This window comes from Berghia stephanieae, chromosome 7 (genome assembly GCF_034508935.2).
Source record: "Berghia stephanieae isolate SIO BIC M18660-M18661 chromosome 7, UCSD_Bste_1.3, whole genome shotgun sequence".
NCBI lineage: Eukaryota > Metazoa > Mollusca > Gastropoda > Nudibranchia > Aeolidiidae > Berghia > Berghia stephanieae.
The window spans coordinates 1,249,106-1,273,793 of record NC_088366.1 but is presented as its reverse complement, the minus strand read 5'-3'; the positions used below and the strand labels follow the sequence as shown (position 1 = coordinate 1,273,793).

Here is a 24,688-nt window from a genome sequence, read left to right as displayed (position 1 = left end):
AATAATGATAATAATAATGATGATGATGATGATGATGATGATGATGATGATGATGATGATGATTATGGTGATGATAATGATGATGATGATGATGATGATGATGATGATGATGATGATAATGATAATAATAATAATAATAATAATAATAATAATAATAATAATAATAATAAAAATAATAATAATAATAATAATAATAATAATAATAAAAATAATAATAATAATAATAATAATAATAATAATAATAATAATAATAATAATAATAATAATAATAATAATAATAATAATAATAATAATAATAATAATAATAATAATAATGATGATGATGATGATGATGATGAGGATGATGATGATGATGATAATAATAGTAATAATAATAATAATAATGATAATAATAATGATGATGATGATGATGATGATGATGATGATGATGATGATGATGATGATAATAATAGTAATAATAATAATAATAATGATAATAATAATGATGATGATGATGATGATGATGATGATGATGATGATGATGATGATGATGATGATGATGATTATGGTGATGATAATGATGATGATGATGATGATGATGATGATGATGATGATGATAATGATTAATAATAATAATAATAATAATAATAATAATAATAATAATATATAATAAATAATAATAATAATAATAATAATAATAATAATAATAATAATATATAATAATAATAATAATATATATAATAATAATAATAATATAATAATAATAATAATAATAATAATAATAATAATAATAATAATAATAATAATAATAATAATAATAATAATAATAATGATATGATAATGATGATGATGATGATGATGATGATGATGATAATAATATAATAATAATAATAATAATAATAATAATAATAATAATAATAATAATAATAATAATAATAATAATAATAATAATAATAATAATAATAATAATAATAATAATAATAATAATAATAATAATAATAATAATAATAATAATAATAATAATAATAATAAATAATAATAATAATAATAATAATAATAATAATAATAATAATAATAATAATAATAATAATAATAATAATAATAATAATAATAATATAATAATAATAATAATAATAATAATAATAATAATAATAATAATAATAATAATAATAATAATAATAATACTATAATAATAATAATAATAATAATAATAATAATAATAATAATAATAATAATAATAATAATAATAATAACAATAGTGTAAAATCATCTTAAGATTTAATTGATAGATTAATTGTTTAACAGGTTGAATTATAAATTGTATAATTAAATAATAATCGTGAGACCAAAAAAAAAAACAAACAATAAAAAAAATAACAGCAAAAAAAAAAAAAAAAATAAATAAATAAATAAAAACAAAACAAAAAACAACAAAGCAAAAATAAAAGATAATAAAAAAACAAAACAAAAAAAAAAAAACAAAACAAAAAACCTGCTGTAATTAGACGGAACGAAGTTGACGTCACTGTTATTGTTTTAGCCATCCATCTTCATGAGTAATTCTCACTAAACTCTATTAATCAGACTATGGATGCTGTGCGCTTGGCTAAGAAGCTCACAACATTGCCATCCGGAAATATAACGGACCAACACACAGATATCTGTGTAACCTTGAACTTTTTTAGTCTGGATAATACAGTTTTGTAAGAATTACTCATAAACGTGGGTTGCAAAAAACAATAACAAAAACCCGAGAGACATCATCTTCATTCTGTCTATAACGTACTTGTTGGTGTGGTGATAAAAATTGCAATTTTATTTTCAATACGGGCAAAGTTCTTAGGTCAGGTACTCATTATACTCCAGAGTAGGGTGAGATAAATTAGATTTAAAAAACAAAAACAAAACCCAAACTAATCCAAGCGCTCAACTTTACACCGCTCAGAGCGGGACTCGAACCGTGGACCTTCCGGACTGACACGATGAGTCATGTTTATTCACAACGTCACCAGGTCCAAAGTCGACTGGGATGTTTGGAGTCCAGTCATCTGGTCCAGCGAGTGACCACCACTGACCGCTACTCGGAATAAACGCATTCAAACAAAATACCAGAAAACTCGTTTTCCAACTATCGATGGATGAAAATAACCTTCACCTTGTGAAACAACTCTCAAACCTGGGACTTCAAGTGAGTTTTCAAAGAAGTCCCAGGTGTGAGAGTGTTTCACAAGATGAGAATAATTTTATTCGAGTTTTTTTTTTTTTTCCTAACTTTTAAAATGCGTTTTTTTTTTGTTTCGTTATTATTTTTTTTTTTAGATTACTCGAAAACTTGACAGAACAGTCGACGCCCATTGAACGGAACACCTCATCTGTCACAGACAACTCCCATCAGTGTTTGCTTGTATGTGTGTTCACGTGTGTGTTTGTGTCAGTGGGTGTTTTGTGTGTAACTGTATGTGTGTGTGTATGTGTGTGTTTGTGTGTGTGTGTCTGTGCGTGTGTGCTGTAGCCTTGACTGCTGGGTTTAGTAAGTGAGCCTGATCATTGACCAAATGGGTGACAGGGAATCCAAATCATATTCCTGTATTCTTCTTTTCTCCTTTTTTTTTCTTATCTGCCACTTCTGTCCTCCTAAATACCAAAAAGAAAACCAAAAACCAAAACCCAAATACCGCCGGACTGTCATCTACCTATAATCCTTGTTTGGTCAGTGACAGTACAGGAGGCTATGCGTCTCTCCGTCCACTGTCCAATGTGTGGTGTTTGATGTCCGACGTGTGCTCAGGTGAGGCGATCGTTCGGAGACACGGGGCAGGTACGCATTCCAACCAGTGAAGAAATCACGTCATGGATGATATGCTTATAGGTAAAATAATCACTTTTTCTGCCCGCCAGGTGAATCGTTCCAATACAAAACTATACTCCGTATGTACAGTTTAACGTTTATAAAATGAATGAAGATGACGTCACTCAGCTCTTTATTATCGGTTTTTAGACAGCCAGTTCTCACCAAAAATATGTTACAGTGAATGACATAATCAGTCGGATGGTGAAAAGGTTTGAACTGAGATATTGCCAAGTTTAGTTAGAAGGTCAATTTTTAAAATCCAAAATGAGTTCTTGTCATAAATGATTAAATCAACCCTTGTTATAAATCTTCGGGAAATATCAAAGCTTGATTTCACTTCTAAATATTTTACAGCTATCTAGTAAAGTTGAAAAAGTATGAAATTTGAGAAAAGTTGCTGGATACCTTTCCAGACATCTGATCATAACTTCATGAAAAATCACCCGATTTACTTCAATAAAAATTAAAATGCTCTAGTGAGCATATTATTCCTGAAAATACAAAAAATTGTAAATCGAAAATGTTCACCTTCCGACTGATGATGTCATGCACTGACACACACACACATATTGATTAAACAATAAAGGCCATAGGATACACACAGTGTTGTGTGTTGGTATGATTCATCTGGCCGGCAGAACTCGTGTGTGACTTAAACGCATAGCATTAATAGATGAATATAAATACCAGCCATATGCTGGTATATCAAATTATTATTATTATTATTATTATTATTATTATTATTATTATTATTATATTATTATTATTATTATTATTATTGTTATTATTATTATTATTTTTATTATTATTATTATTATTATTATTATTATTATTATTATTATTATTATTATTATTATTATATTATTATTATTATTATTATTATTATTTCATTATTATTATTATTATATTATTATTATTCATTATTATTATTATTTATCATTATTATTAATATTATTTTTATATTATTATATTATTATTTATTATTATTATTATTATTTTATATTATATTATTATTATTATTATTATTATTATTATTATTATTATTATTATTATTATTATTATATTATTATTATTATTATTATTATTTATTATTATTATTATTATTATTATTATTATTATTATTATTATTATTTATTATTATTATTATTATAATTATTATTATTATTATATTATTATTATGTTATTATTATTATTATTATTATTATTATTATTATTATTTATTATTATTTTATTATTATTATTATTATTATTTTACTTTATTATGTAGTTGATATTAGGACAAAGGTTGATGAAATACCTATGTGAATGTGTACGTTTATGTATGTGTATATTATGTGTGTTTATGAATGTATGTATGTAAGTATGTGCGTTTATGTGTGTACCTGCTGTCCTGCCCCCTCACAACTTCCCAGCCTCTCTTGTCACAGGTTCATCCCCCCCCCCACCCCCACCCCCCATCCTGTCCGATGAGTCCCCACCCCCCACCTCACCTCCCCTGGACCGTTGGGTGACGTGATGTGTGCGAGGAGGACTCTGGCCAGTCGCGTCCAGTACAAAGGAGACCATTAATTACAATCCTTCCCTTGTCCTGACTTGCACGTCATCACCATAGTGTACGATCACACAGGAGACAGAACGAGGGACAGTCTTCGTGGACAGAGAGGCTAATGTGGTTTGTTGTTTATTCCTTTGAATGCTTAAAACAACTTGAAACTGTGGCCTGTTTAAAGTAATGGACCAAAATATGTACAATAAAGCTTTCATAATAAAAACAAAAAAAGACCAAAAAAAAAAAAAAATTAAACCTGGGGAAAAACCCAAACAAATCAAAACAAAAAAAAATCACCAACTAAACAAAACAAATACTATGTTCTACACGTTTTGGGTTCAAAATCCTTCTTCAGCCATTAAACAAAAACAATTTAAACGGTTATCTGGATTTCACGTGATCTATTAACAACGCTTGCGTTGTTGTTTTTTTTGTGAATGGCCGAAGCGGCGTTTTGAACCCGAAACGTCCCGTGCTTGTTATTTTGTTAATTTTTGAAGCTGTTTTCTATTCATGTATAGTGCGTTGTTTATTCTCTTTCAAACCCAGGACAGAGATGGTTATTTGGTCGTCATGACTGTGTTATAAACGCTCAGCCTGTGTAGTTGGTAGTTGACACAGTGTGTAATAATAAAACTCCATTTGTACACGATCGGTGTGTCTGTCATTGGATTAGATACAAGTGTGATTTTCACCTGTGCTCCATTCCATTGTCCAGCAGACGATTTTTGAGGACAACACGAAATATTGACGGGATATTGTTTGTGTGATTATCTATTGAGGTAAGGGCTTGCAATTATTTCTTTAATTCGAGATTTTATATAGCGCAATATCCACTAAAGGTGCTCAGAGCGCTTTACCAGGGCCCCTGGCGAACAGTAACATTTACCATTTAGAACGGGATATGACGCCTGTTAGGCGATATTACATTTTTTCGGACAGAGACAACGCTCTTAATGGCCAGGTACTCATTTTACACCTGAGTACGGTGAGTGAATGTGAGTAAAGAGTCTTCTCCAAGGACTCAACTATACGCCGAGCGAGGCTCGAACGCAGGACTTCCGATCCGAAAGCGAGTGTCATACAACTAGACCACATAGCCCCACAATCACACACACACACACACTGACACACACACACACACACAGAGAGAGAGAAAGAGAGAGAGAGAGAGAGAGAGAGAGAGAGAGAGAGAGAGAGAGAGAGAGAGAGAGAATAGGATTTCACATTTTGTAAGTGAAAATATTGGTTGTAATTTGTGATGGACAACACACACACACATACAACTCTCTCTCTTTCTCTCTCTCTCTCTCTCTCTCTCTCTCCCCCCCCCCCCCCCCCCCCCCCCCCCGCCCCTCTTTTATCACACACACACACACACATTCTCTCTCTTATCACACACACACACACACACACACACACACACTCTCTCTCTCTCTCTCTTTCTTTTATCACACACACATACACAAACACTCTCCCTCTCTCTCTCCCTCTCTCTCTCTCTCTCTCTCTCTCTCTCTCTGATTCTCTTCTTCTCCTTCTTCATGTCCTCCTCCTCCTTCTCCTCCTCCTCCTCGTCCTTCTACTCCTCATACTCCCCCTGAATGTGATATTTAAGTAAATTTAAAAAACCCTCTTTCTACAATGTCCTCTAAACGTGCTCAAAACGCTATTCAAGTGACCCCAAGCCAACAGCAATACTTAACATGTAGGACGTGATATAACACCTGGTAGGCAATGATTACAGTACAATCCATTTCTTCGACAGAGACAGCGCTGTTACAGGTTAGGTACATATTTTATACCTAAGTGCGGTGAGAGAGTGCAAGGATTCAACTTTTTCACGCTAAAACGGAATGGAATTTGGAAACTTCCGATCCGAATTGAGGGGGGTGGGGGGGGGGGGGGGGGGGTGGGGGGGGGGGGGTGGGTGGGGGGGGGGGGCTCTTGCCACAGAATTACACATGCATACATGTAAGATCATGTGGCAGGTTAGGCTACAGTCGTGCCTCGCGTGTATTTTAATGAGTACAGTAAAAGGTGACTAATATGACGTAAATAAGGGGAAGTAAGCCATAGATAAGCTTAAACCACGTAGTAGACTTACCTCCCTTGTGTAATCTGTGTCAACTCGGTAATAAAATGAAAGTCGCGTCATGAAAATTGCCACACTCCGTGCTGGCGTGCTCTAAAAAGACGCGTATTAAAAATTTTGGCCAGAAAACTCGTCCTTCAAACACCAATCGGTTAAAATGACCAACTTCTTGTCTAAAACTCTCAAACCTGGGACTTCATCGAGGTTCTGACAAAGTGAGGATCATTTTAATCTCTCGATATTTGAAGGACGAGTTTTCTGGCCAAAATATTAAATGCGTGTTTTATTTTCCCAGAGGACAGCAGAGAGCGGTCCTTAGGTTTGTTGATCTTGTTAGAAGACACCGTCCTGACACCGTCGCAATATTCAACAATACGTCTTTTGGCAAGCAGGTACTCATCAATAATCGAGCAGAATCATATTCTAGTACATTCCGGCTGTTCTATCTGTTCTCCTCTATGGGTCTGAACATCAACATCTCAAGCTGATAGATGATAATGGGTCCGAATCATAGAAACTGACAGCACATTCTCCAAAAAACTAAATGCATTCCAAAACAAAAATGCCAAACAAGGATCCTGAGGATATTTTGGCCAAAAGTAATTTCGAACAAAAAAAAAACTGGAACCAGTATCTGAATCTGTAAAGAGGAGAAGGTGGAAATGGACTGGACGTGACCTCAGAATGGACTCGAGCACCAATCCCAGGATAGCCTTCAGGTGGACCCTCCAGGGAATGAGAAGAAGAGGCCGGCTGCAGGATACCTGGGGGAGGATTACCGAGAGAGAAATGAAAGCTAGTAGATGGTCTTGGGAACAGATGACAAAAATGGCCTCTAGCCGAGAAAGATGGCGTTCCATCGTGTCAGCCGTTTGTGCTGATCAAGCACCGAGAGGATATGTAAGTAAGAATCATATCCTGTTGCTTTGGAGGAGTGAGATAAAATGTGTCCTGGAGTCCCAACTGGTATTCTGTCCTCACCTCACCTCATTGTCTTGACGGAGCTGGTCGTAGAGGACATCAGAGATGGTTAGTTATACAGTAAGGACCCTTCATCCAGATGTGTCGTCACCTCATCTCATTGTCTTGACGGAGCTGATCGTAGAGGACATGAGAGATGGTTTTAAAGTAAGGACCCTCCATCCAGATGTGTCGTCACCTCACCTCATTGTCTTGACGGAGCTGATCGTAGAGGACATGAGAGATGGTTTTAAAGTAAGGACCCTCCATCCAGATGTGTCGTCACCTCACCTCATTGTCTTGACGGAGCTGGTCGTAGAGGACAAACGAGAGATGGTTAGTTATACAGTAAGGACCCTCCATCCAGATGTGTCGTCACCTCACCTCATTGTCTTGACGGAGCTGGTCGTAGAGGACACACGAGACATGGTTAGTTATACAGTAAGGACCCTCCATCCAGATGTGTCGTCACCTCACCTCATTGTCTTGACGGAGCTGGTCGTATAGGACACACGAGACATGGTTAGTTATACAGTAAGGACCCTCCATCCAGATGTGTCGTCACCTCACCTCATTGTCTTGACGGAGCTGGTCGTAGAGGACAAACGAGAGATGGTTAGTTATACAGTAAGGACCCTCCATCCAGATGTGTCGTCACCTCACCTCATTGTCTTGACGCAGCTGGTCGTATAGGACACACGAGAGATAATAATAATAATAATAATAATAATAATAATAATAATAATAATAATAATAATAATAATAATAATAATAATAATAATAATAATAATAAGCATATTTATATAGCGCCTTTCGTCGAAACCTCAAAGCGCTTTAAAAAAAACCAAAAAAAAAAAAAAAAAACAAAAAAAAAAAAAAACAACATTCAACCAAGGTATCAAAACAATTAAGAGCATTAAAGGGCATCAATACATCATCAATATAAATGTCATATACAATACATTTAAAATTCAATTAAGTAAATATTTCCTGAAAAGGTGTGTTTTCAGGGCTTTTTTGAAAATGTCTATTGAGCTCGAGAATCTCACAGATTGAGGGAGATCATTCCAAATCGTGGGTCCGAATTTCATAAGAGACCTATCACCAAAATACTTAAGTTTAGTTTTAGGAGATGCTAACAATTTTGAATCGTGGGATCTAAGATTTCTCAGAGGTACGTATGGTTGGAGTAAGTGTTGAATGTAAAGAGGGACAGAAGACTCAAATACACCAAAGCAGATGAGGGCTATTTTATATTCAATTCTAGCCCGGACTGGCAGCCAGTAGAGGATTCGAAGCATGTCCTGTGTATCATCGTAATGAGATTTTCCCAGGACTAACCTAGCCGCACAATTCTGTACTCTCTGGAGCTTGTTTATTTTGTTATTAGGGAGACCAGCGAGCAGTGAGTTGCAGTAGTCAAGACGTGACAAGACCAATGCCGAGACAATTATCTTCAAGGTGTTGAACAGTAAAAACGACCTCATCTGTGATATTCTACGGAGCTCAAAGTACATAATTTTCACATTATTGTTTATATGCTGATCCATAGACAAAGAACTATCCAGAATGACACCTAAATTTTTAGCCTTTTCAGAAATAGAAATATCAGAATTAGATATAGTTAGAGTAGGATTTGAAAATTTGAAAGACTTTAATTTTTGCTGAGTTCCTATCAAAACAACTTCAGTTTTGTCTTCATTCAACAATAGCTTATTTGCAAGCATCCAACTTTTGATGGAGTCACAACAATTTTCTATATGACAGACAAGAGAGGAGAGATCACGAGGAGAAGCAGAGTTATATAGCTGCGTGTCGTCAGCATATATGTGGTAATTAACAGAATGGGAGCGTATTACTCTGCCCAATGGTAAAGTATAAAGGGTATAAAGTATAGGACCTAAAACCGAACCTTGCGGGACGCCATATTCTATATAGACATCGTTAGAAACTTTGCCATTTACACTCACTGCCTGTGATCTATTGGTGAGATATGATTTAAACCACGAAAGAGTAGTACCAGAGATGCCAAAATCAGAATAAAGCCTATCACATAGGATTGAGTGATCTATTGTGTCGAATGCCGCAGATAGATCTAACAGCGTAAGGATAGATATATTACCATTATCACTTGCTATCAGCAGGTCAGTCACGATTTTCAAAAGGGCGGTTTCAGTGCTATGATGCTTACGGTAAGCTGATTGAAAAGGCTCGATAAGATTGTTTGAATCTAGATGATTCCTTAGCTGCTCTAGTACCACTCTCTCCAGGATTTTTGAAAGAAAGGGCAAGTTAGAAACAGGGCGGTAATTCTTCAAATTTTCAGGGTCCAAATTATGCTTTTTTAAAAGAGGAGTGACGATTGCTTTTTTGTAGCAAGATGGTTAGTTATACAGTAAGGACCCTCCATCCAGATGTGTCGTCACCTCACCTCATTGTCTTGACGGAGCTGGTCGTAGAGGACAAACGAGAGATGGTTAGTTATACAGTAAGGACCCTCCATCCAGATGTGTCGTCAGCTTCCTTCATTAGTGTTGGGTTGTCCACCCTTGTCCATTCCTTGACACTGTCCATCCAGCACTTTGCCGTCATTTCCTTCTGCCTCCCTACATGGTCTCTTTTAGTTGGTGTGTCAACGTGTCAAGACGTGTATCTATCTACTGAGTTATTATCCTACATTTCACAAGTAATTGTTTCTGCCTTGGATTGAAATTTATATTAGTCTATTGGTGACAGTGTTGGGTGTGTCGCCATCTTTGTCCATTCCTTGACATTGTCCATCCAGCACTTTGTTTGCCGTCCTCTCCTTCTGCCACCCTATAAGGTCTCTCGTACAAAGGTATTTACCAATGTCTGATGGCGTGAAACATGTCCAAACAAAAACAGTTCTCTAATTTTTACCATAGATAGGAGAAAGTCCTGAAATTCCGTTAGAGAAACAACTCATCTGTTCACCTCTTCCACTGTCATTTGGTGTGTCCTGATGGTGACTGAAATACGCCTATGATATCATGAATATCTAGAAATAAAAATGTGTTTGAAACAGTGTCAGACAAAGCATCCTAATAGGATTCAACAGTCGTCACTTCCTTCCTAATGACGCATTGTAACTTAGTAACACTGGCCCTAAACTATCGGAACAATGGCGGACGCCCGTATGAAATATTTCTCCGGCGGGCATAAAAGCGTATCCAGAGGGGGAAAAAACATAAATTTGATGATGTTTTGACTTTTACACATTCTGTTCACAAGACATATGAAAAGTTCTAGCCAGCTTGAAGAATAAAAAGTAATGATTTTCTTTGTTTAGAACCAAGATGGCTGCCGTTGCCGGGCGGCGTGACATCAGACTACTGAATCCAATTCGACAGATCGTGGATAGCTCATACGGTAGAGTCACGCTCTCACCGACCACGCGGAGTTGTCGTACCAGTAAGGTCGCGGGTTCAAACCCCCATCACCGCCGCTAAATTTTTTCATTCTCTATTGTCTTCTGGCACTTTCCTACTCACTTCATCTCTTGTTATTATCAACATAAGTGCCTGCTCCACTCACTTTTCTGAATCGAAAGAGAATTGAACTCCCGGGACCTCAGCCTGCACAGACTGCAAACCGTCGTGCGATAGTTGGTGAACATTAAAATTATTGTCGATGCCTTGCCCGTTAATTGAAGATACCGACAGCGATGAGGTGGAGATGTGACTTCCATGACAGACAATGTGTACTGTATGAATTGGAATTTTGGTCCCGCATGAGTGGAGCCCTCAATGTAGTGTATAAATTATTGTGAAATATTTGCGGAACGCCATTTAAATGTGAATAATGGAAATCAAATTTCCATGTTATGATATGTTATGGCCGACACCTGTCCAGTGACAGGACACAGATAAGGCCATTTTCATGTACTGGTCGTGACTCAACTTATTTCGTCCCGCTGTTTATTTCTTAATGCTTTTTTATCTTCCTCTTCTTACTCATCCAAACCCCGCCCCTTCCATTCTTTTGTAATGACACACACGGGAATAGGGTTCAACAGTCGTGACGTCACTTCCCTCGTAATGACACACACGGGAATAGGGTTCAACAGTCGTGACGTCACTTCCCTCGTAATGACACACACGGGAATAGGGTTCAACAGTCGTGACGTCACTTCCCTCGTAATAACACACACGGGAATAGGGTTCAACAGTCGTGACGTCACTTCCCTCGTAATGACACACACGGGAATAGGGTTCAACAGTCGTGACGTCACTTCCCTCGTAATGATACTCACGGGAATAGGGTTCAACAGTCGTGACGTCACTTCCCTCGTAATGACACACACGGGAATAGGGTTCAACAGTCGTGACGTCACTTCCCTCGTAATGACACACACGGGAATAGGGTTCAACAGTCGTGACGTCACTTCCCTCGTAATGACACACACGGGAATAGGGTTCAACAGTCGTGACGTCACTTCCCTCGTAATGACACACACGGGAATAGGGTTCAACAGTCGTGACGTCACTTCCCTCGTAATGATACTCACGGGAATAGGGTTCAACAGTCGTGACGTCACTTCCCTCGTAATGACACACACGGGAATAGGGTTCAACAGTCGTGACGTCACTTCCCTCGTAATGACACACACGGGAATAGGGTTCAACAGTCGTGACGTCACTTCCCTCGTAATGACACACACGGGAATAGGGTTCAACAGTCGTGACGTCACTTCCCTCGTAATGATACTCACGGGAATAGGGTTCAACAGTCGTGACGTCACTTCCCTTGTAATGACACACAGTGGAATAGGGTTCAACAGTCGTGACGTCACTTCCCTCGTAATGACACACACGGGAATTTCACTAGAATGTGTCCGATTTGACACTAACATGACGTCACGTCTTAAAAATGTAGCCTCGTTTGAACCCCGAGTCGCATCGGTGTTACTGCTCTCTTGACGAAAGCAGTTAATTCTGTAGTTCTAACCAAATAAGTAATGTGGAAACTTATGAGGAAAATGAATACGATCTGTTAATCAGCAAACAGCCAAACTCTGGGAAAACTTGTATTTAAAAATTTGGCCAGAAAAATCGTCCTTCTCGATTTAAATGACCTTCATCTTGGCAAGAACTCTCAAACCTGGGTCTTCCTTGAAGACCTCGCGGAAGGCCCAAATTTGAGAGTTTTTGACAAGTTAAGGGTCATTTAAATCGATCGATATTTGAAGGACGAGTTTTCTGGCCAAATTTTAAAATCCAAGTATTTCCCCAGTACGACAGTTTGAGTTACAGGTTAAAACGATAAAAGACGTCAAAGTTTTGTCAGCCCTCATCACACTGACAGACCTGCCTGTACTACGGACATTTCGTAGAAATACGAATTTTTACCTCAGCTACAGATCGGCATAGATCTCTTTGACTCAATCAATCTTGTTAAAAAGGAGGAAAGTCTAGATCCTTAGAACCTGTAGTCAGGACTTTGGAGCATTTTTGGATCATGTGTTGTGATACTAGAAAGTAGCTCGAATGATTGCCATGCAAAATATAGGCTTTATTCAACATTTAAATTTACATGATCCGGAAAGAAATCAAAACACGAAGAGTTAGACAATACAGTACAGACACAGATCAATTACAAACATAAAGTGACAAATAGAACTATCTCTAGACAGTAAACAATATCATGGCAACCAAGTCGAGGGCAAATTACTTATTTCTAAAGCTATCTAGGGTGAATTTTTCATTTTTTCCCTCGGAAACTACGAATTTTTGAAATTTTAAGTAGACAGCTGTACACTAGGGTGGGGTGTGATGTGAGATTCCAAATTCTAATGTAGTAACCACCAGGCGTTGACCACACTGTGATCCTCCAACCATTAAAACGGGTCTTGACCACCGATGGGTAATATAAATGGTGCTGCTCGAAGCCCGAAGAAATAAATCACAATGCGAAATTAAATGTAAGCTTCCATTTGATATACGAAAGCTGATAAAGGTGACGTTTCGGGTTTCCCCTTTATCAACAAAACAGGATGAATGAAACACTACAGACCAATGAGATAATGTGGTAGTGGTGTTGTTAAGATGAATAAACAAAAAACATGAATGCTTTTCATCGGATGAATCCTGTTTTGTTGATAAAGGGGAAACCCGAAGCGTTCATTTTATCTGTTGTGGTATATTAAATTGAAGCTTACATTTAATTTCACATTGTTATATTTATTACTTAACCACCACTGTTACACCACAACAACCACCACATCGCCATCACCACCACCACCTTTACCTCACCAACCTGTTGTTTATGACCAGCCCTGTGATCACACCATCCACGCTACAGACCTCAGACCTGAGACTATGGTCCATTGTTATAAAACACACACACACACACACACACACACACACACACACACACACATTAATCATAATGCTGTATGACACACGCACACATAACCCACCTTGTTTTATAAGATCTCTATCTTTTCTGCCGTACTCTGGAAAAAACAAAACACGTAATTAAAATTTTGGCCAGAAAACTCGTCCTTCAAATATTAATCAATTAAAATGACCATCATCTTACCCATATCTCTCAAACCTGGGACTTCCATGTCGTCCCATTGTTTGACACTTTTTGCCAAGATGTGGGTCAAGTTGATCGATCGATATTTGAAGGACGAGTTTACTGGCCAAAATTGTAAATACCTGTTTTGTTTTTTTCAGAAGACGCCAGTTCTCTCTTTCATTCTTTCAGAATTATGACTTTGTTGAAAGTCCACGATAAAATCGTTTTACGATCGTGTTCGCATTTCACACACACACACACACACACATACACACACACACACACACACACACACACAGACACACACGTTACTGAGTCTGTGTTGATTTCTGGTCACAAGAGGACACGGCCAGGCAATCAACATTATGAATCAACTCGTCGGTTTTCCAATATACTTTTGAAGAAAATCTTTGTATTTTCAGAGGAAAGAATATTTTTGACAAATTTACCAGCTGATTATGTGTGTATGAAACAGTGCCGGACAAACGAGAAAGAAAATACAAGAAAAAAGAACATTTTAAAAAACGCCAGCTGCCTCGACTGAGGATCGAACCTGAGACCTTAAATCGAGCTTTAAATTGAGCTTTTATATAGCGCAATATCCACTAAATGTGCTCAAAGCGCTTTACAAGGGGTCCCTAGCCAACAGCAACACTAAACATGTAGGACGTGACATGACGCCTGTTAGGCGATATTACAATTTTTTCGGATAAAGACTCATTTTACACATGAGTACGATGAGTACCCCCCCCCCCCCACCAACACATACTTAATACTTGTTAAGCTATATTAATATAATATACATGTTTTTGTTGAAGCTGCCATCATTTCTGCTGCTGTTATTGTTATTGTTATTGGTGTTGTTGTTTCTTCTTCTTCTTCTTCTTCTTCTTCTTCTTCTTCTTCTTCTTCTTCTTCTTCTTCTTCTTCTTCTTCTTCTTCTTCTTCTTCTTCTTCTTCTTCTTCTTCTTCTTCTTCTTCTTCTCTACCTTGCCGTCAATGGCCTTTTGTATTTTTCAGAAGGACATTTACCAATGCAAACCTTCTGCTATAATAGTGGAGAAACGTATGATGTCAAAAAAACCGGTTCCTTTTTCATTGGAAGTGTAAAACCACTCTTCCAGAGGACTGGATACATACCTTGTTGTGTAATTCATCTTCTGGTGTCAGAGTGATGACATCTTATTTTCTAGTCTAAATAAATGCTGGTCGTCAATAAAGATGATCCATCCTTGCTCTTTTACGTCCCGTGAATCTTAGAATCTACCTACTGTGCATCCTGCTACTAAAATAATTATGATTCAATATGTAACCTATTCATTATTTGTGTCCTCCGAAGGACTGGTTACATAAACACTTCTAATGATTTAGGAACCAGAAAAATAGAAGGTATGACGTCGTGACTTTTCTTCTCTATTCTACTCCAACCCAATCCACGACCCCCCTTTGTTTATGATGTGTACAACAACCACAATTCACCACAATCCTGTCGTACTCTTGGAAAACTCATATTTAAAAATTTGGCCAGAAAACTCGTTCTTCAAATATCGATCGATCTAAATGACCCTCATCTCGGCAAAAACTCGCCGAAGTCCCAGGTTTGAGAGTTTTTGCCGAGATGAGGGTCATTTAAATCGATCGATATTTGAAGAACGAGTTTTCTGGCCAAATTTTTAAATATGAGTTTTTCCCAGAGTACGACACCATGATGGTCCACGGGCCCATCCCAATGTCTTGCATTTTTGCATCTTGTTACGGCCCTTGTCTACACGGTTCACTGACATCGGGTGACAGATGGTGGACTGGCTTGACCCAACGTGCACCTATTTACAGGTCTGATAACCCAATTCCTTACTTATGGGCACATTGTTGTCATGGAAATCTAATTAAAACAAAAAACACCCCAAAAAACGACGCAAAATATTATGTATTACAACAATGTTCAATCAAGACCATAAAATTGCGTTCGGGTATCAGACCTGCAAATATGTGCACGTCGACTAGTTAGTGCACTCCTCTGCTCTCTCTTCACTATACACACACATATGTTACCCATCGCCTCCAATCGGTAATCTGTCGGAGAACACCGATGACTAAAAAGCAAAAAAAAAAAATAAAAACAAAAAATAAATAAATAAAAATAAACAAAAAGTAGTCCTTTAGAGCCATCTGGTCCACTGAGACGGAGTTTATCCCGGTTTCTATAACGTGAAAGGGACAATAGCAATTGCTTTCTACCCTTTGGATAGGACGCTAGTCTATCGTAAAGTGCTTTCCACCAGATCTAACAAATCCAGTTGCCCAACCACTGCATGGTGGACAGGGGTGGGGGGGGGGGGGGGAAGAAAAGAATCCCGACTGCACCTAATCGATTTCGGTCCTTTTGCTTGTGAAGAGAGTGATCTAACAACTGAGCTATCGAAACAATATTTTGAAACAACGCTGTAGAAGTTGGTCCTTAAAACATCACTTAGAATATTGACAATTTGATGTATTGATGGTTTTTAAAATTTATTTTTTGTTATTGGCCGAAGAAGTGTTTGGTGCCCGAAACGTTAGTAATACTCTTCTTTTTCAAAGCTATTTGTTTTTGTTCATGACTTGTGGCCAAATCTGTCGTACTCTGGAAAAACTCACATTTGAAAATTTGGCCAGAAAATCGTCCTTCAAATATCGATTGATTTAAAATGACCCTCATCTTGACAAACCCTCTCAAACCTGGGACTTAGTGAAGTCAAATTTTCAAGTAATATGGGTTTTTTTTCGGAGTACTACAGAAATGATAATGAGTGGGGTTAGTCGTAGTGTGGCGGTTTTTTGTTTGTAATGTATTCATGGCGTATCTAAGGGATGGCGGTGTTGTGGTGGCGGTGGTGGTGGCGGTGGTGGCCGTGTACCACGTGATGTGTTGTCACGGATGACGAAAGTTGTTGTGGCCATTCCTGTTTCAAGGTCAAGGATTACATCGTTTGTATACCTGTTGTCACCATCGTTGACCAATGGTCAGTATCGCTGACCACTGGTGGGTTGGGGACAATATCCACAATAACAACTGATGCATTTGATCCAAGCGTCACGTGATAATATACCTGTCGTACAGAATCTCTCATTATTTAAGAGACATCACAAGTCAGAATCAGTGGCGGATCATTCATGACGCAAAACAGGGATTTGCCTTCAGGCCAGCCAGAAATTTGCCGCCCCCTTCTCTCCCCCCTCCCCCCTAAGACTGTCCCCTATTAAATGCGGTCAGGATATTTTAAATGTTAAAGTGTGCCAGAAGCGACAAAATTATGTAATAAAAATAGTTTTTTTAAAAAATGTTATTTATTTTAAAAATACCATTTTATTCCCAAGCATTATGTTTCAATTTCTTTTTATTATCAGGCCCCAAAACTGTGATGATTATTTATATATATTCCTGCCAATGGGGGAAGGGGGGGGGGGTGCGTAAGGACAGCAGATCTTTAATCCAGGGCGGGTCAGAAATCATATTTTAGGAAGTGACTTTCACAATTAAATTTTGTTAAGTCCCATTCAGATAGAAAATGGGTCACTACTCTCAAACAATTTATTGGACCTTTGAAAACGCTTAAGGTATTCATGGTTCTATGAGGCAAACAAGACACGTCATTTCATCTTTAAGGAACAAAACGCTCTCACTTTCTCTCTATCCATCCATCTGTCTGTCTATCTATCATTACTTTTGGACATCCTCCCACCTGCTTTCCACCAACCTTGGTTTACTTTGATATTTAACTAGTCTGTCGCTAGATAACATTCTGGAGAATTCCAATATCTCTATGGTGAAGACCTGGATAGGCATCTGACTGGGAGTCTTTGTCATGCTGGGATTTAGATAAATGGGTGAGTTAGGGATGCAGGAGGCTGTCGTTGACAAACACTTGCAGTTTGTAACAGTAAAGTATTTTGCATGTTTGGTTGTTTGAAAAAAAAAATCAAATGGAGTTCTGGCCTACATTTCAGGTATAATTCTTTGTAACAGTCGTCATCCTCACCAACACACATGGTGACACATTTGGCAGGCAATCAAATGGTTTGAGGTTTGATCCCCAGTCAGGGTTAGCTGATTTTTTTGGGATGTTTTTTCTGTTTTGTACTATTCGGTCCGTGACACGCTCTGTGTCCTATACACACCGTCTCTGAGTTTCGTTGATTTTGATTGTGTAGATAATTCAGTGCATTCGTTTGAACACATTCCAACATCTCCATGTTATACACACATTCACATACACACACATAACAACACACGCACATAACACAGCTAACATACGCATACACTCACATAACACACACACACACACACATATACACATACATACACATACACACACCGTGTCAGAAGTGATGGATACTGGATAAAACAAGATTCAGACTGAGAACACCATGTATATCCGCCACAAACACGCGTATAGATAGAATGCGCTTGGCCAAGGAGTTCACAACATTGCCATCCGGAAGTATAACGGACCAACACACAAACTCTGTGTAACCATGAACTTTTATAGTCTGGTTAATACAGTTTAGTGAGAACAACTCACAAACGCGGATGGCAAAAACAATAACAAAGGCCTGAGTGACGTCATCTGCATACTATCTATTAATCGGTGTGTTAAATAGTGCAAACACGGGTCGTCCACTTGATAGTGTAGGTGACAAAGCTTCAGTAATCATTTGTCTTTTAACCTAGGGTTAAACACTTGCGCATGGAAACTTTGAACAGAATCCCCCGAGGTCTCTAAGACACGAAGAAATGTGATGGTCAGGCGTTGGGCCTATCGTCAAATCAACAATAAAATGAAACATTTCTATAGAGCATTTCCATAGATTAAGATAATAATAATAATAATAATAATAATAATAATAATAATAATAATAATAATAATATAATAATAATAATAATAATATATAATAATAATAATAATAATAATAATAATAATAATAATAATAATAATATAATAATAATGATGATGATGATGATGATGATGATGATGATGATGATGATGATGATGATGATGATGATGATGATGATGATGATAATAATAATGATAATAATAATGATAATAATAATGATAATAATAATAATAATAATAATAATAATAATAATAATAATAATAATAATGATAATAATGATAATAATAATATAATAATAATAATAATAATAATAATAATAATAATAAATAATAATAATAATAATAATAATAATAATAATAATAATGATGATCATAATAATAATAATAACAATAATAATAATAATAATAATAATAATAATAATAATAATAATAATAATAATAATAATAATAATAATAATAATGAATCTACATAGCGCCTAGTTCCAATTAAGATTGATCACTGGCACTTTCCATCAACATGTACCATAGACAAATATAAAACGGACATGTTAAAAACCACATAAATACGATGATAACATAATAATATTATAATAAAATCCATACTGAGAGTCCAAATTATCTACCCTACAGAAAAAGCTCAGTATTTAACCGTTTTCTAAAGATAAGTGGATTTTCACTATTTTTAGTTTCAATTCTGATGGAGTTCCACAATCGGGGGGGGGGGGGGGGGGGGGGGGGGGGGATGGTGGTCAAAGGATTTCTCATGAAAAACTAACGATTTTGGGGGTTCCCTCTATGCGATTCACAAAATTTAATTTATTTCCCAGCTGTCCACTCGGATATATATATATATATATATATATATATATATATATATATATATATATATATATATATATATATTATATTTCATTCAGTACTAGTCGCTTGTTAAGCGTCCTTTTTTGAACTTACTCTTATAATATCCGTCACCACCTATAGCCATGTATTTATGCACATCTGAGTCGAGTGAGGTTAAGTTTGTTAAGTGCCTTAACCGATTTTCCACGATCACTGTCACTCATCCAGCCAGTGATCACGCTGAGCATTGCTTGACAGCTGTGAGAAGACGGGAAACCGTACCGGTTAGCCACTAAAGAACAAAGGAACTAAAAAAAACTTATTTTGTATTTGAAGCAGTACATATGGTAACCCTATATATATTCTTCTATATCTATATCTATATCTATTCGTGTCAACGAATATTTTATCCAACGCGCTTTCATGCTCTAAGTAAACAACGGAATTGCGTTATATAAGAGCTAGTAAATTGTAAGTTGAGTCCTTGGAAAAGGCTCTTTACTCACATACTCTCACCGCACTCAGGTGTAGAACTAGTACCAGAAATGTAATAGCGTTATTTCTGTCCAAAACAAACAAAAAACAAAACCAAAAAAAAAACACCAAAAAAACAAAAAACAAACCAAAACAAACCCGGTAATAATATCTGACATGCGTTATGCTTCGTCCTACATGTTTATAGTGTTGCTGTAGGCTTGGGACCCTTTGTAAAGAGCTTTGAGCTGATTTAGTGTATATTGCGGTAAATAAAAATTCAAGTTATTTCTCTAAAATTGTCAAAGGTTGTTGCTTGATGCCTTGATTGTGTTGATTTCCCAGGACACAGGCCAGATCCCCAGGTAGGACGCTTGATCGATGATGGCCGATGATGAAGGACGGACGTATTTCTCCTACAGAGGGTCGGCGACCCCACAAGACATCAGCAATGGGAACCATGGGAATTACAGGAATACATTGACGTCTTTACACTCCAATGTCAGGTAGGAAAAGGGGGGGGGGGTGTGAATGTGACTCTCTCTCTCTCTCTCTCTCTCTCTCTCTCTCTCTCTCTCTCCCCTCTCTCTCTCTCACCCCCTCTCTCTCTCTCTATCTCACTCCCCCTCTCTCTCCCCTCTCTTTCGCACTTTCACTCTCTCTCCCTCCCCCCCCCCCCCTCTCTCTCTTTCTTAGCGTGTGTATGTGTGTGAGAGATTCACACACACACACACACACACACACACAGAGAGAGAGAGAGAGAGAGAGAGAGAGAGAGAGACAGAGAGAGACAGAGAGAGAGAGAGTATGTTTATTTTTAAAGATCAGTATTATGTGTTGTGATATATAATTTACTGACAAGCGTCTCAACACCTTCAACATCAACATGCTTTCTCTTTTTGTCTTGGGATGAGATTACTTAGTTTTGTCTTCACCCTGGCCGAATACCCTAATTGGGAGGGAAACAGTCAAATGTATAGTTAGAGTTTTGGGGGATGATGTTTTTTTTCCTTGTACATCCTCTCTCTTTTATGCACTGCAGTGTTTTCAGTTTTACATATATATAATTTGTAAACATTTGAGAGTATTCCCCTTAGTGGGGACCTGTGCTTCTGCCAAGATAAGACTTTTGGGTGATCTGAAACCAAGTACAATGACATTATGCTCTTGGAATCTACATCTGTTTCCTATTTGATCCAATTCCCCTTTGTCTTACCTTTTCTTTTGTGCTTTAATTGTAATTCTAGAACGTTTTACTATCCCATTTTATTCCTTTTTACTGGCGCTGATATGACCTTAATGTGTTGCAAGCGCCGTAAAACCCTAACAATCAAACCACATCATATCAACCATTAATCTTTTGTAGTTCCAGGGGAGACAACAATGAAATAACAACCCTGGCAGTCCGGCCATACCAGAGTAGCCTCCTCGACTCACCCCCACCCAGTTCCATCGTTCTGCTCCTGTCTCCCCCCTACCCGGGCTGCCTCCCCACCCACCCATGCCTTGCCCCACCCTACACCCCCTATGACTCCTTGGCCAGAGACAGTGGTGTGGATGACCGCTTATACGTAAGTCTTTAACGATGCTATGCGTTTAGATAAAATACTCACAACATCCGCCATTCAAATTAAACTTCACAACATACAAATCTATGTGTGTACCCTTTAACGTTTATGGATGGAACGAAATTGACGTCACTCAGCTCTTTGGTATTGTTTTTTTCGCCAGCCATTTTTATGAGTTCTCACTAAACTATATTAATCAGACTATAAACGTGTAAGTTTACACATAGCTTTGTGTGTTGGTATAATATATCCGGCTGGCGGATGTTATGAGATTTTAACAAAACGCATAGCATCAATAGTCTGATATGATTTAGTGGGAACTTTTAACTAACAATTTAAAAAAAAAATAACGCCCTTCCGCCACGACATCATAAAATATCGTCGCCTTGGCTTTCCACGAATGAATATAGATAATTCATCAAACAAGATGTCTGATGTCAAAAGGAATCACCGATGTTGTCCAAGTCAGCAAATTGGGGGTTCAAGGAAAAAAAAACGAAAGTGCCTGAAGCGGGGCTCGAACCCGGGACCTTCCGGTTCACTGTGCAATTCCTTAACCACTCGACCACTTCCCCCTCCCTATCACTAACAGGCTATCTAAAAAACTATAACAAAGAGCTGAATGACGTTAACTTCTTTCCCTCTATAATGCCCTACTTTGTAAATCCACGAACGTACGGACAATTTTGGGCAGAAATTTTGTCCTTCAAATATTCATCGATCAAAATGACCCTCGTCTTGGCAAAAACTTTCAAACCTGAGACTTTTTGAAGTGCCCAATCTGTCATCACACCAAATGGCAGCGATCAATAGAGAAATACAGTGATCCTCAATGTAGGCTCGTATTTCATATCCATTGGTAAAGCTGACGAAACATTGGTAGATCTACCACACCAATAGGACTCCAATAGGATTCAATAGTCTGATGTCACGTCCGCCGCCCAGCAACCAAAAGCTTGGTTCTAAACAAAGAAAATCGGTACTCTTTATTCTTCATGCTGGCTAGAACTTTTTCACATGTCATGTGATCAGAATGTATAAACATGATCAGATTTATAATGTTTTTCTCCTCTGGATACACTTTTATGCCCGTCGGAGAAGGTATTCATAAGGGCGGTGATGGAGATAATGGCGTCCGCCATTGCTTCGATAGCTTAGAACCAATTACTATGCGTCATTCAGAGGGAAGTGACGTCAGGACTGTTGAACCCTATTACAGTGAATTACCGGGGTCCCGATAGCTCAGTTGGTAGAGCACTCACGTCAAACGCAAAAGGACATGAATCCAAGCAGTAATTAAATAGACTATAGACTAGCGATAGACTAGCGTCTTATCCAAAGAGTAACAATTAATTTCAACTGTCCATTCCACGCTATAGAAACCGGGATAAACATCGACTCCATGGGCCCAATAGATCTGAAGGACAACTACTATAGACTTACTCAGGCCATTTGTCTCGTGAAAACCTGTGTAAAATCATGGAAGTCAGTACGATCTCAAAATGGGGTAAAGCACGTTGAGGGAAAATTGGTCATTCATAAAGGTGGTTATTCTTACCCAATGTGTACCCATTTACAGGTCTGATAAGCCAAATTGCTATGGTCTCACCGCTGTAATGGTAAACTCTCAGGCCAAGGTAAAAATAGTCACCAATACAACAACTGTTAAGTCAAACTTATAACTGCTTTTGATTATCAGACCGTCAAATAATAACACGTCGTTCTGACTACAATCTTTTTTTTTCTCACAGTAGTATGAATCTTTCAACATTTCATGGCTTTTTATAGAAAATATGTCCTATCACGTCATAACGCTATTATGACGGCTGTTATTTGATTTTACGTCTTATACGTTTTGTTCTCTCCCTCTTTTTGTTCCAGGCGAGTCGAAAGGTTCATTCTGACTTCACGAAAGGCACGGAGAATCTACGGCAATGTGTTCTCATGATGGCCATTGTCTTTCTACTCGTCTTTGGGGTGGCCATTTTTATGGCCGTCTACTATGGGAATAACTATTCCTCGTGAGGAAGATGAGGAGGAGGAGGAGAAGGTTGTGCAGGAGAGGAGGGAAAAGAGAGGAGTTGAGGATGAGGGGAGGAGAGGAGAAGCGGATTGGGAAGGAGAAGGAGTGGGAGGGGGTGGGGGTTAGAATTCAGAGAAGAGCGGTTGATATCGTTACATGATGGTGTTTAGTGTGCCCGTATTCATGATATTGGTTTATGCAGTGACCGTATTCATGATATTAGTTTATGCAGTGGCCGTAATCATGATATAAGTTTATGCTGTGGCCGTTTTCATGATATTGGTCTATGCTTTGGTCGTATTCATGATATTAGTTATTCTGTGGTCGTATTCATGATATTGGTCTATGCAGTGACCGTATTCATGATATTGGTCTATGCAGTGACCGTATTCATGATATTGGTCTATGCTTTGGCCGTTATCATGAAAACATGTCATGAATACAACTATTCGTTTGTATGTGATGGGATAAAGACGAAAGAGACACTGAGTATAGAAGAATGGACGGACAGGCAATGATGAAGATCAGGATTTATTACGGTTCTCCAGACACGACGGTTATTTCTGGTCTTGGAAAGCGCGTTTCGTGACAATTTGTTCATATGTTATTGACAATTAACTTTAAGGGAGGGGAAGGGGGGGGGGGGGGGGGGGGGGGGGGGGGAGAGAGAGAGAGAATAATGTAGAGACGAAGATGTTGTGATTGAAAATCTGGCTGGTTCAGTAATAAACGTCTCACTGTGTGCATGGATGGATGAAAGGCCTTGTTTGTAGGATTGATACACTCTACACATTGAAATACACAGCACTGCTCTGTGTTGTGTGTCTTTTTTTCCTTCTTTCCCTTTTTTTTGGTATAAAAATTAACAGATTAATTTAAACTTGCAAGCGCAATATCTACTAAATGTACTCAAAGTGCTTTGAAAGTGGTCC

General features: G+C 37.5%; 1 protein-coding gene across 3 annotated transcripts; it reads left to right on the top strand.

Annotated features, from left to right (window-relative positions):
- The first annotated feature begins 4,331 nt into the window (after positions 1-4,331).
- LOC144976086 (uncharacterized) lies at positions 4,332-24,379 on the top strand. Of its 3 annotated transcripts, none has more exons than XM_078920265.1 (5): positions 4,332-4,502; positions 4,929-5,161; positions 20,511-20,671; positions 21,532-21,736; positions 23,615-24,379. In XM_078920265.1, exons 3-5 carry the CDS (start codon positions 20,547-20,549, stop codon positions 23,756-23,758), a joined length of 474 nt encoding a protein of 157 aa, XP_078776391.1. In that variant the 5' UTR covers positions 4,332-4,502; positions 4,929-5,161; positions 20,511-20,546; the 3' UTR covers positions 23,759-24,379. The 3 variants fall into 3 exon arrangements, with proteins under 3 accessions (XP_078776391.1, XP_078776393.1, XP_078776392.1); XM_078920267.1 differs by having other exon boundaries at positions 4,901-5,161; XM_078920266.1 differs by having other exon boundaries at positions 4,332-4,559.
- Positions 24,380-24,688: the final 309 nt, after the last annotated feature.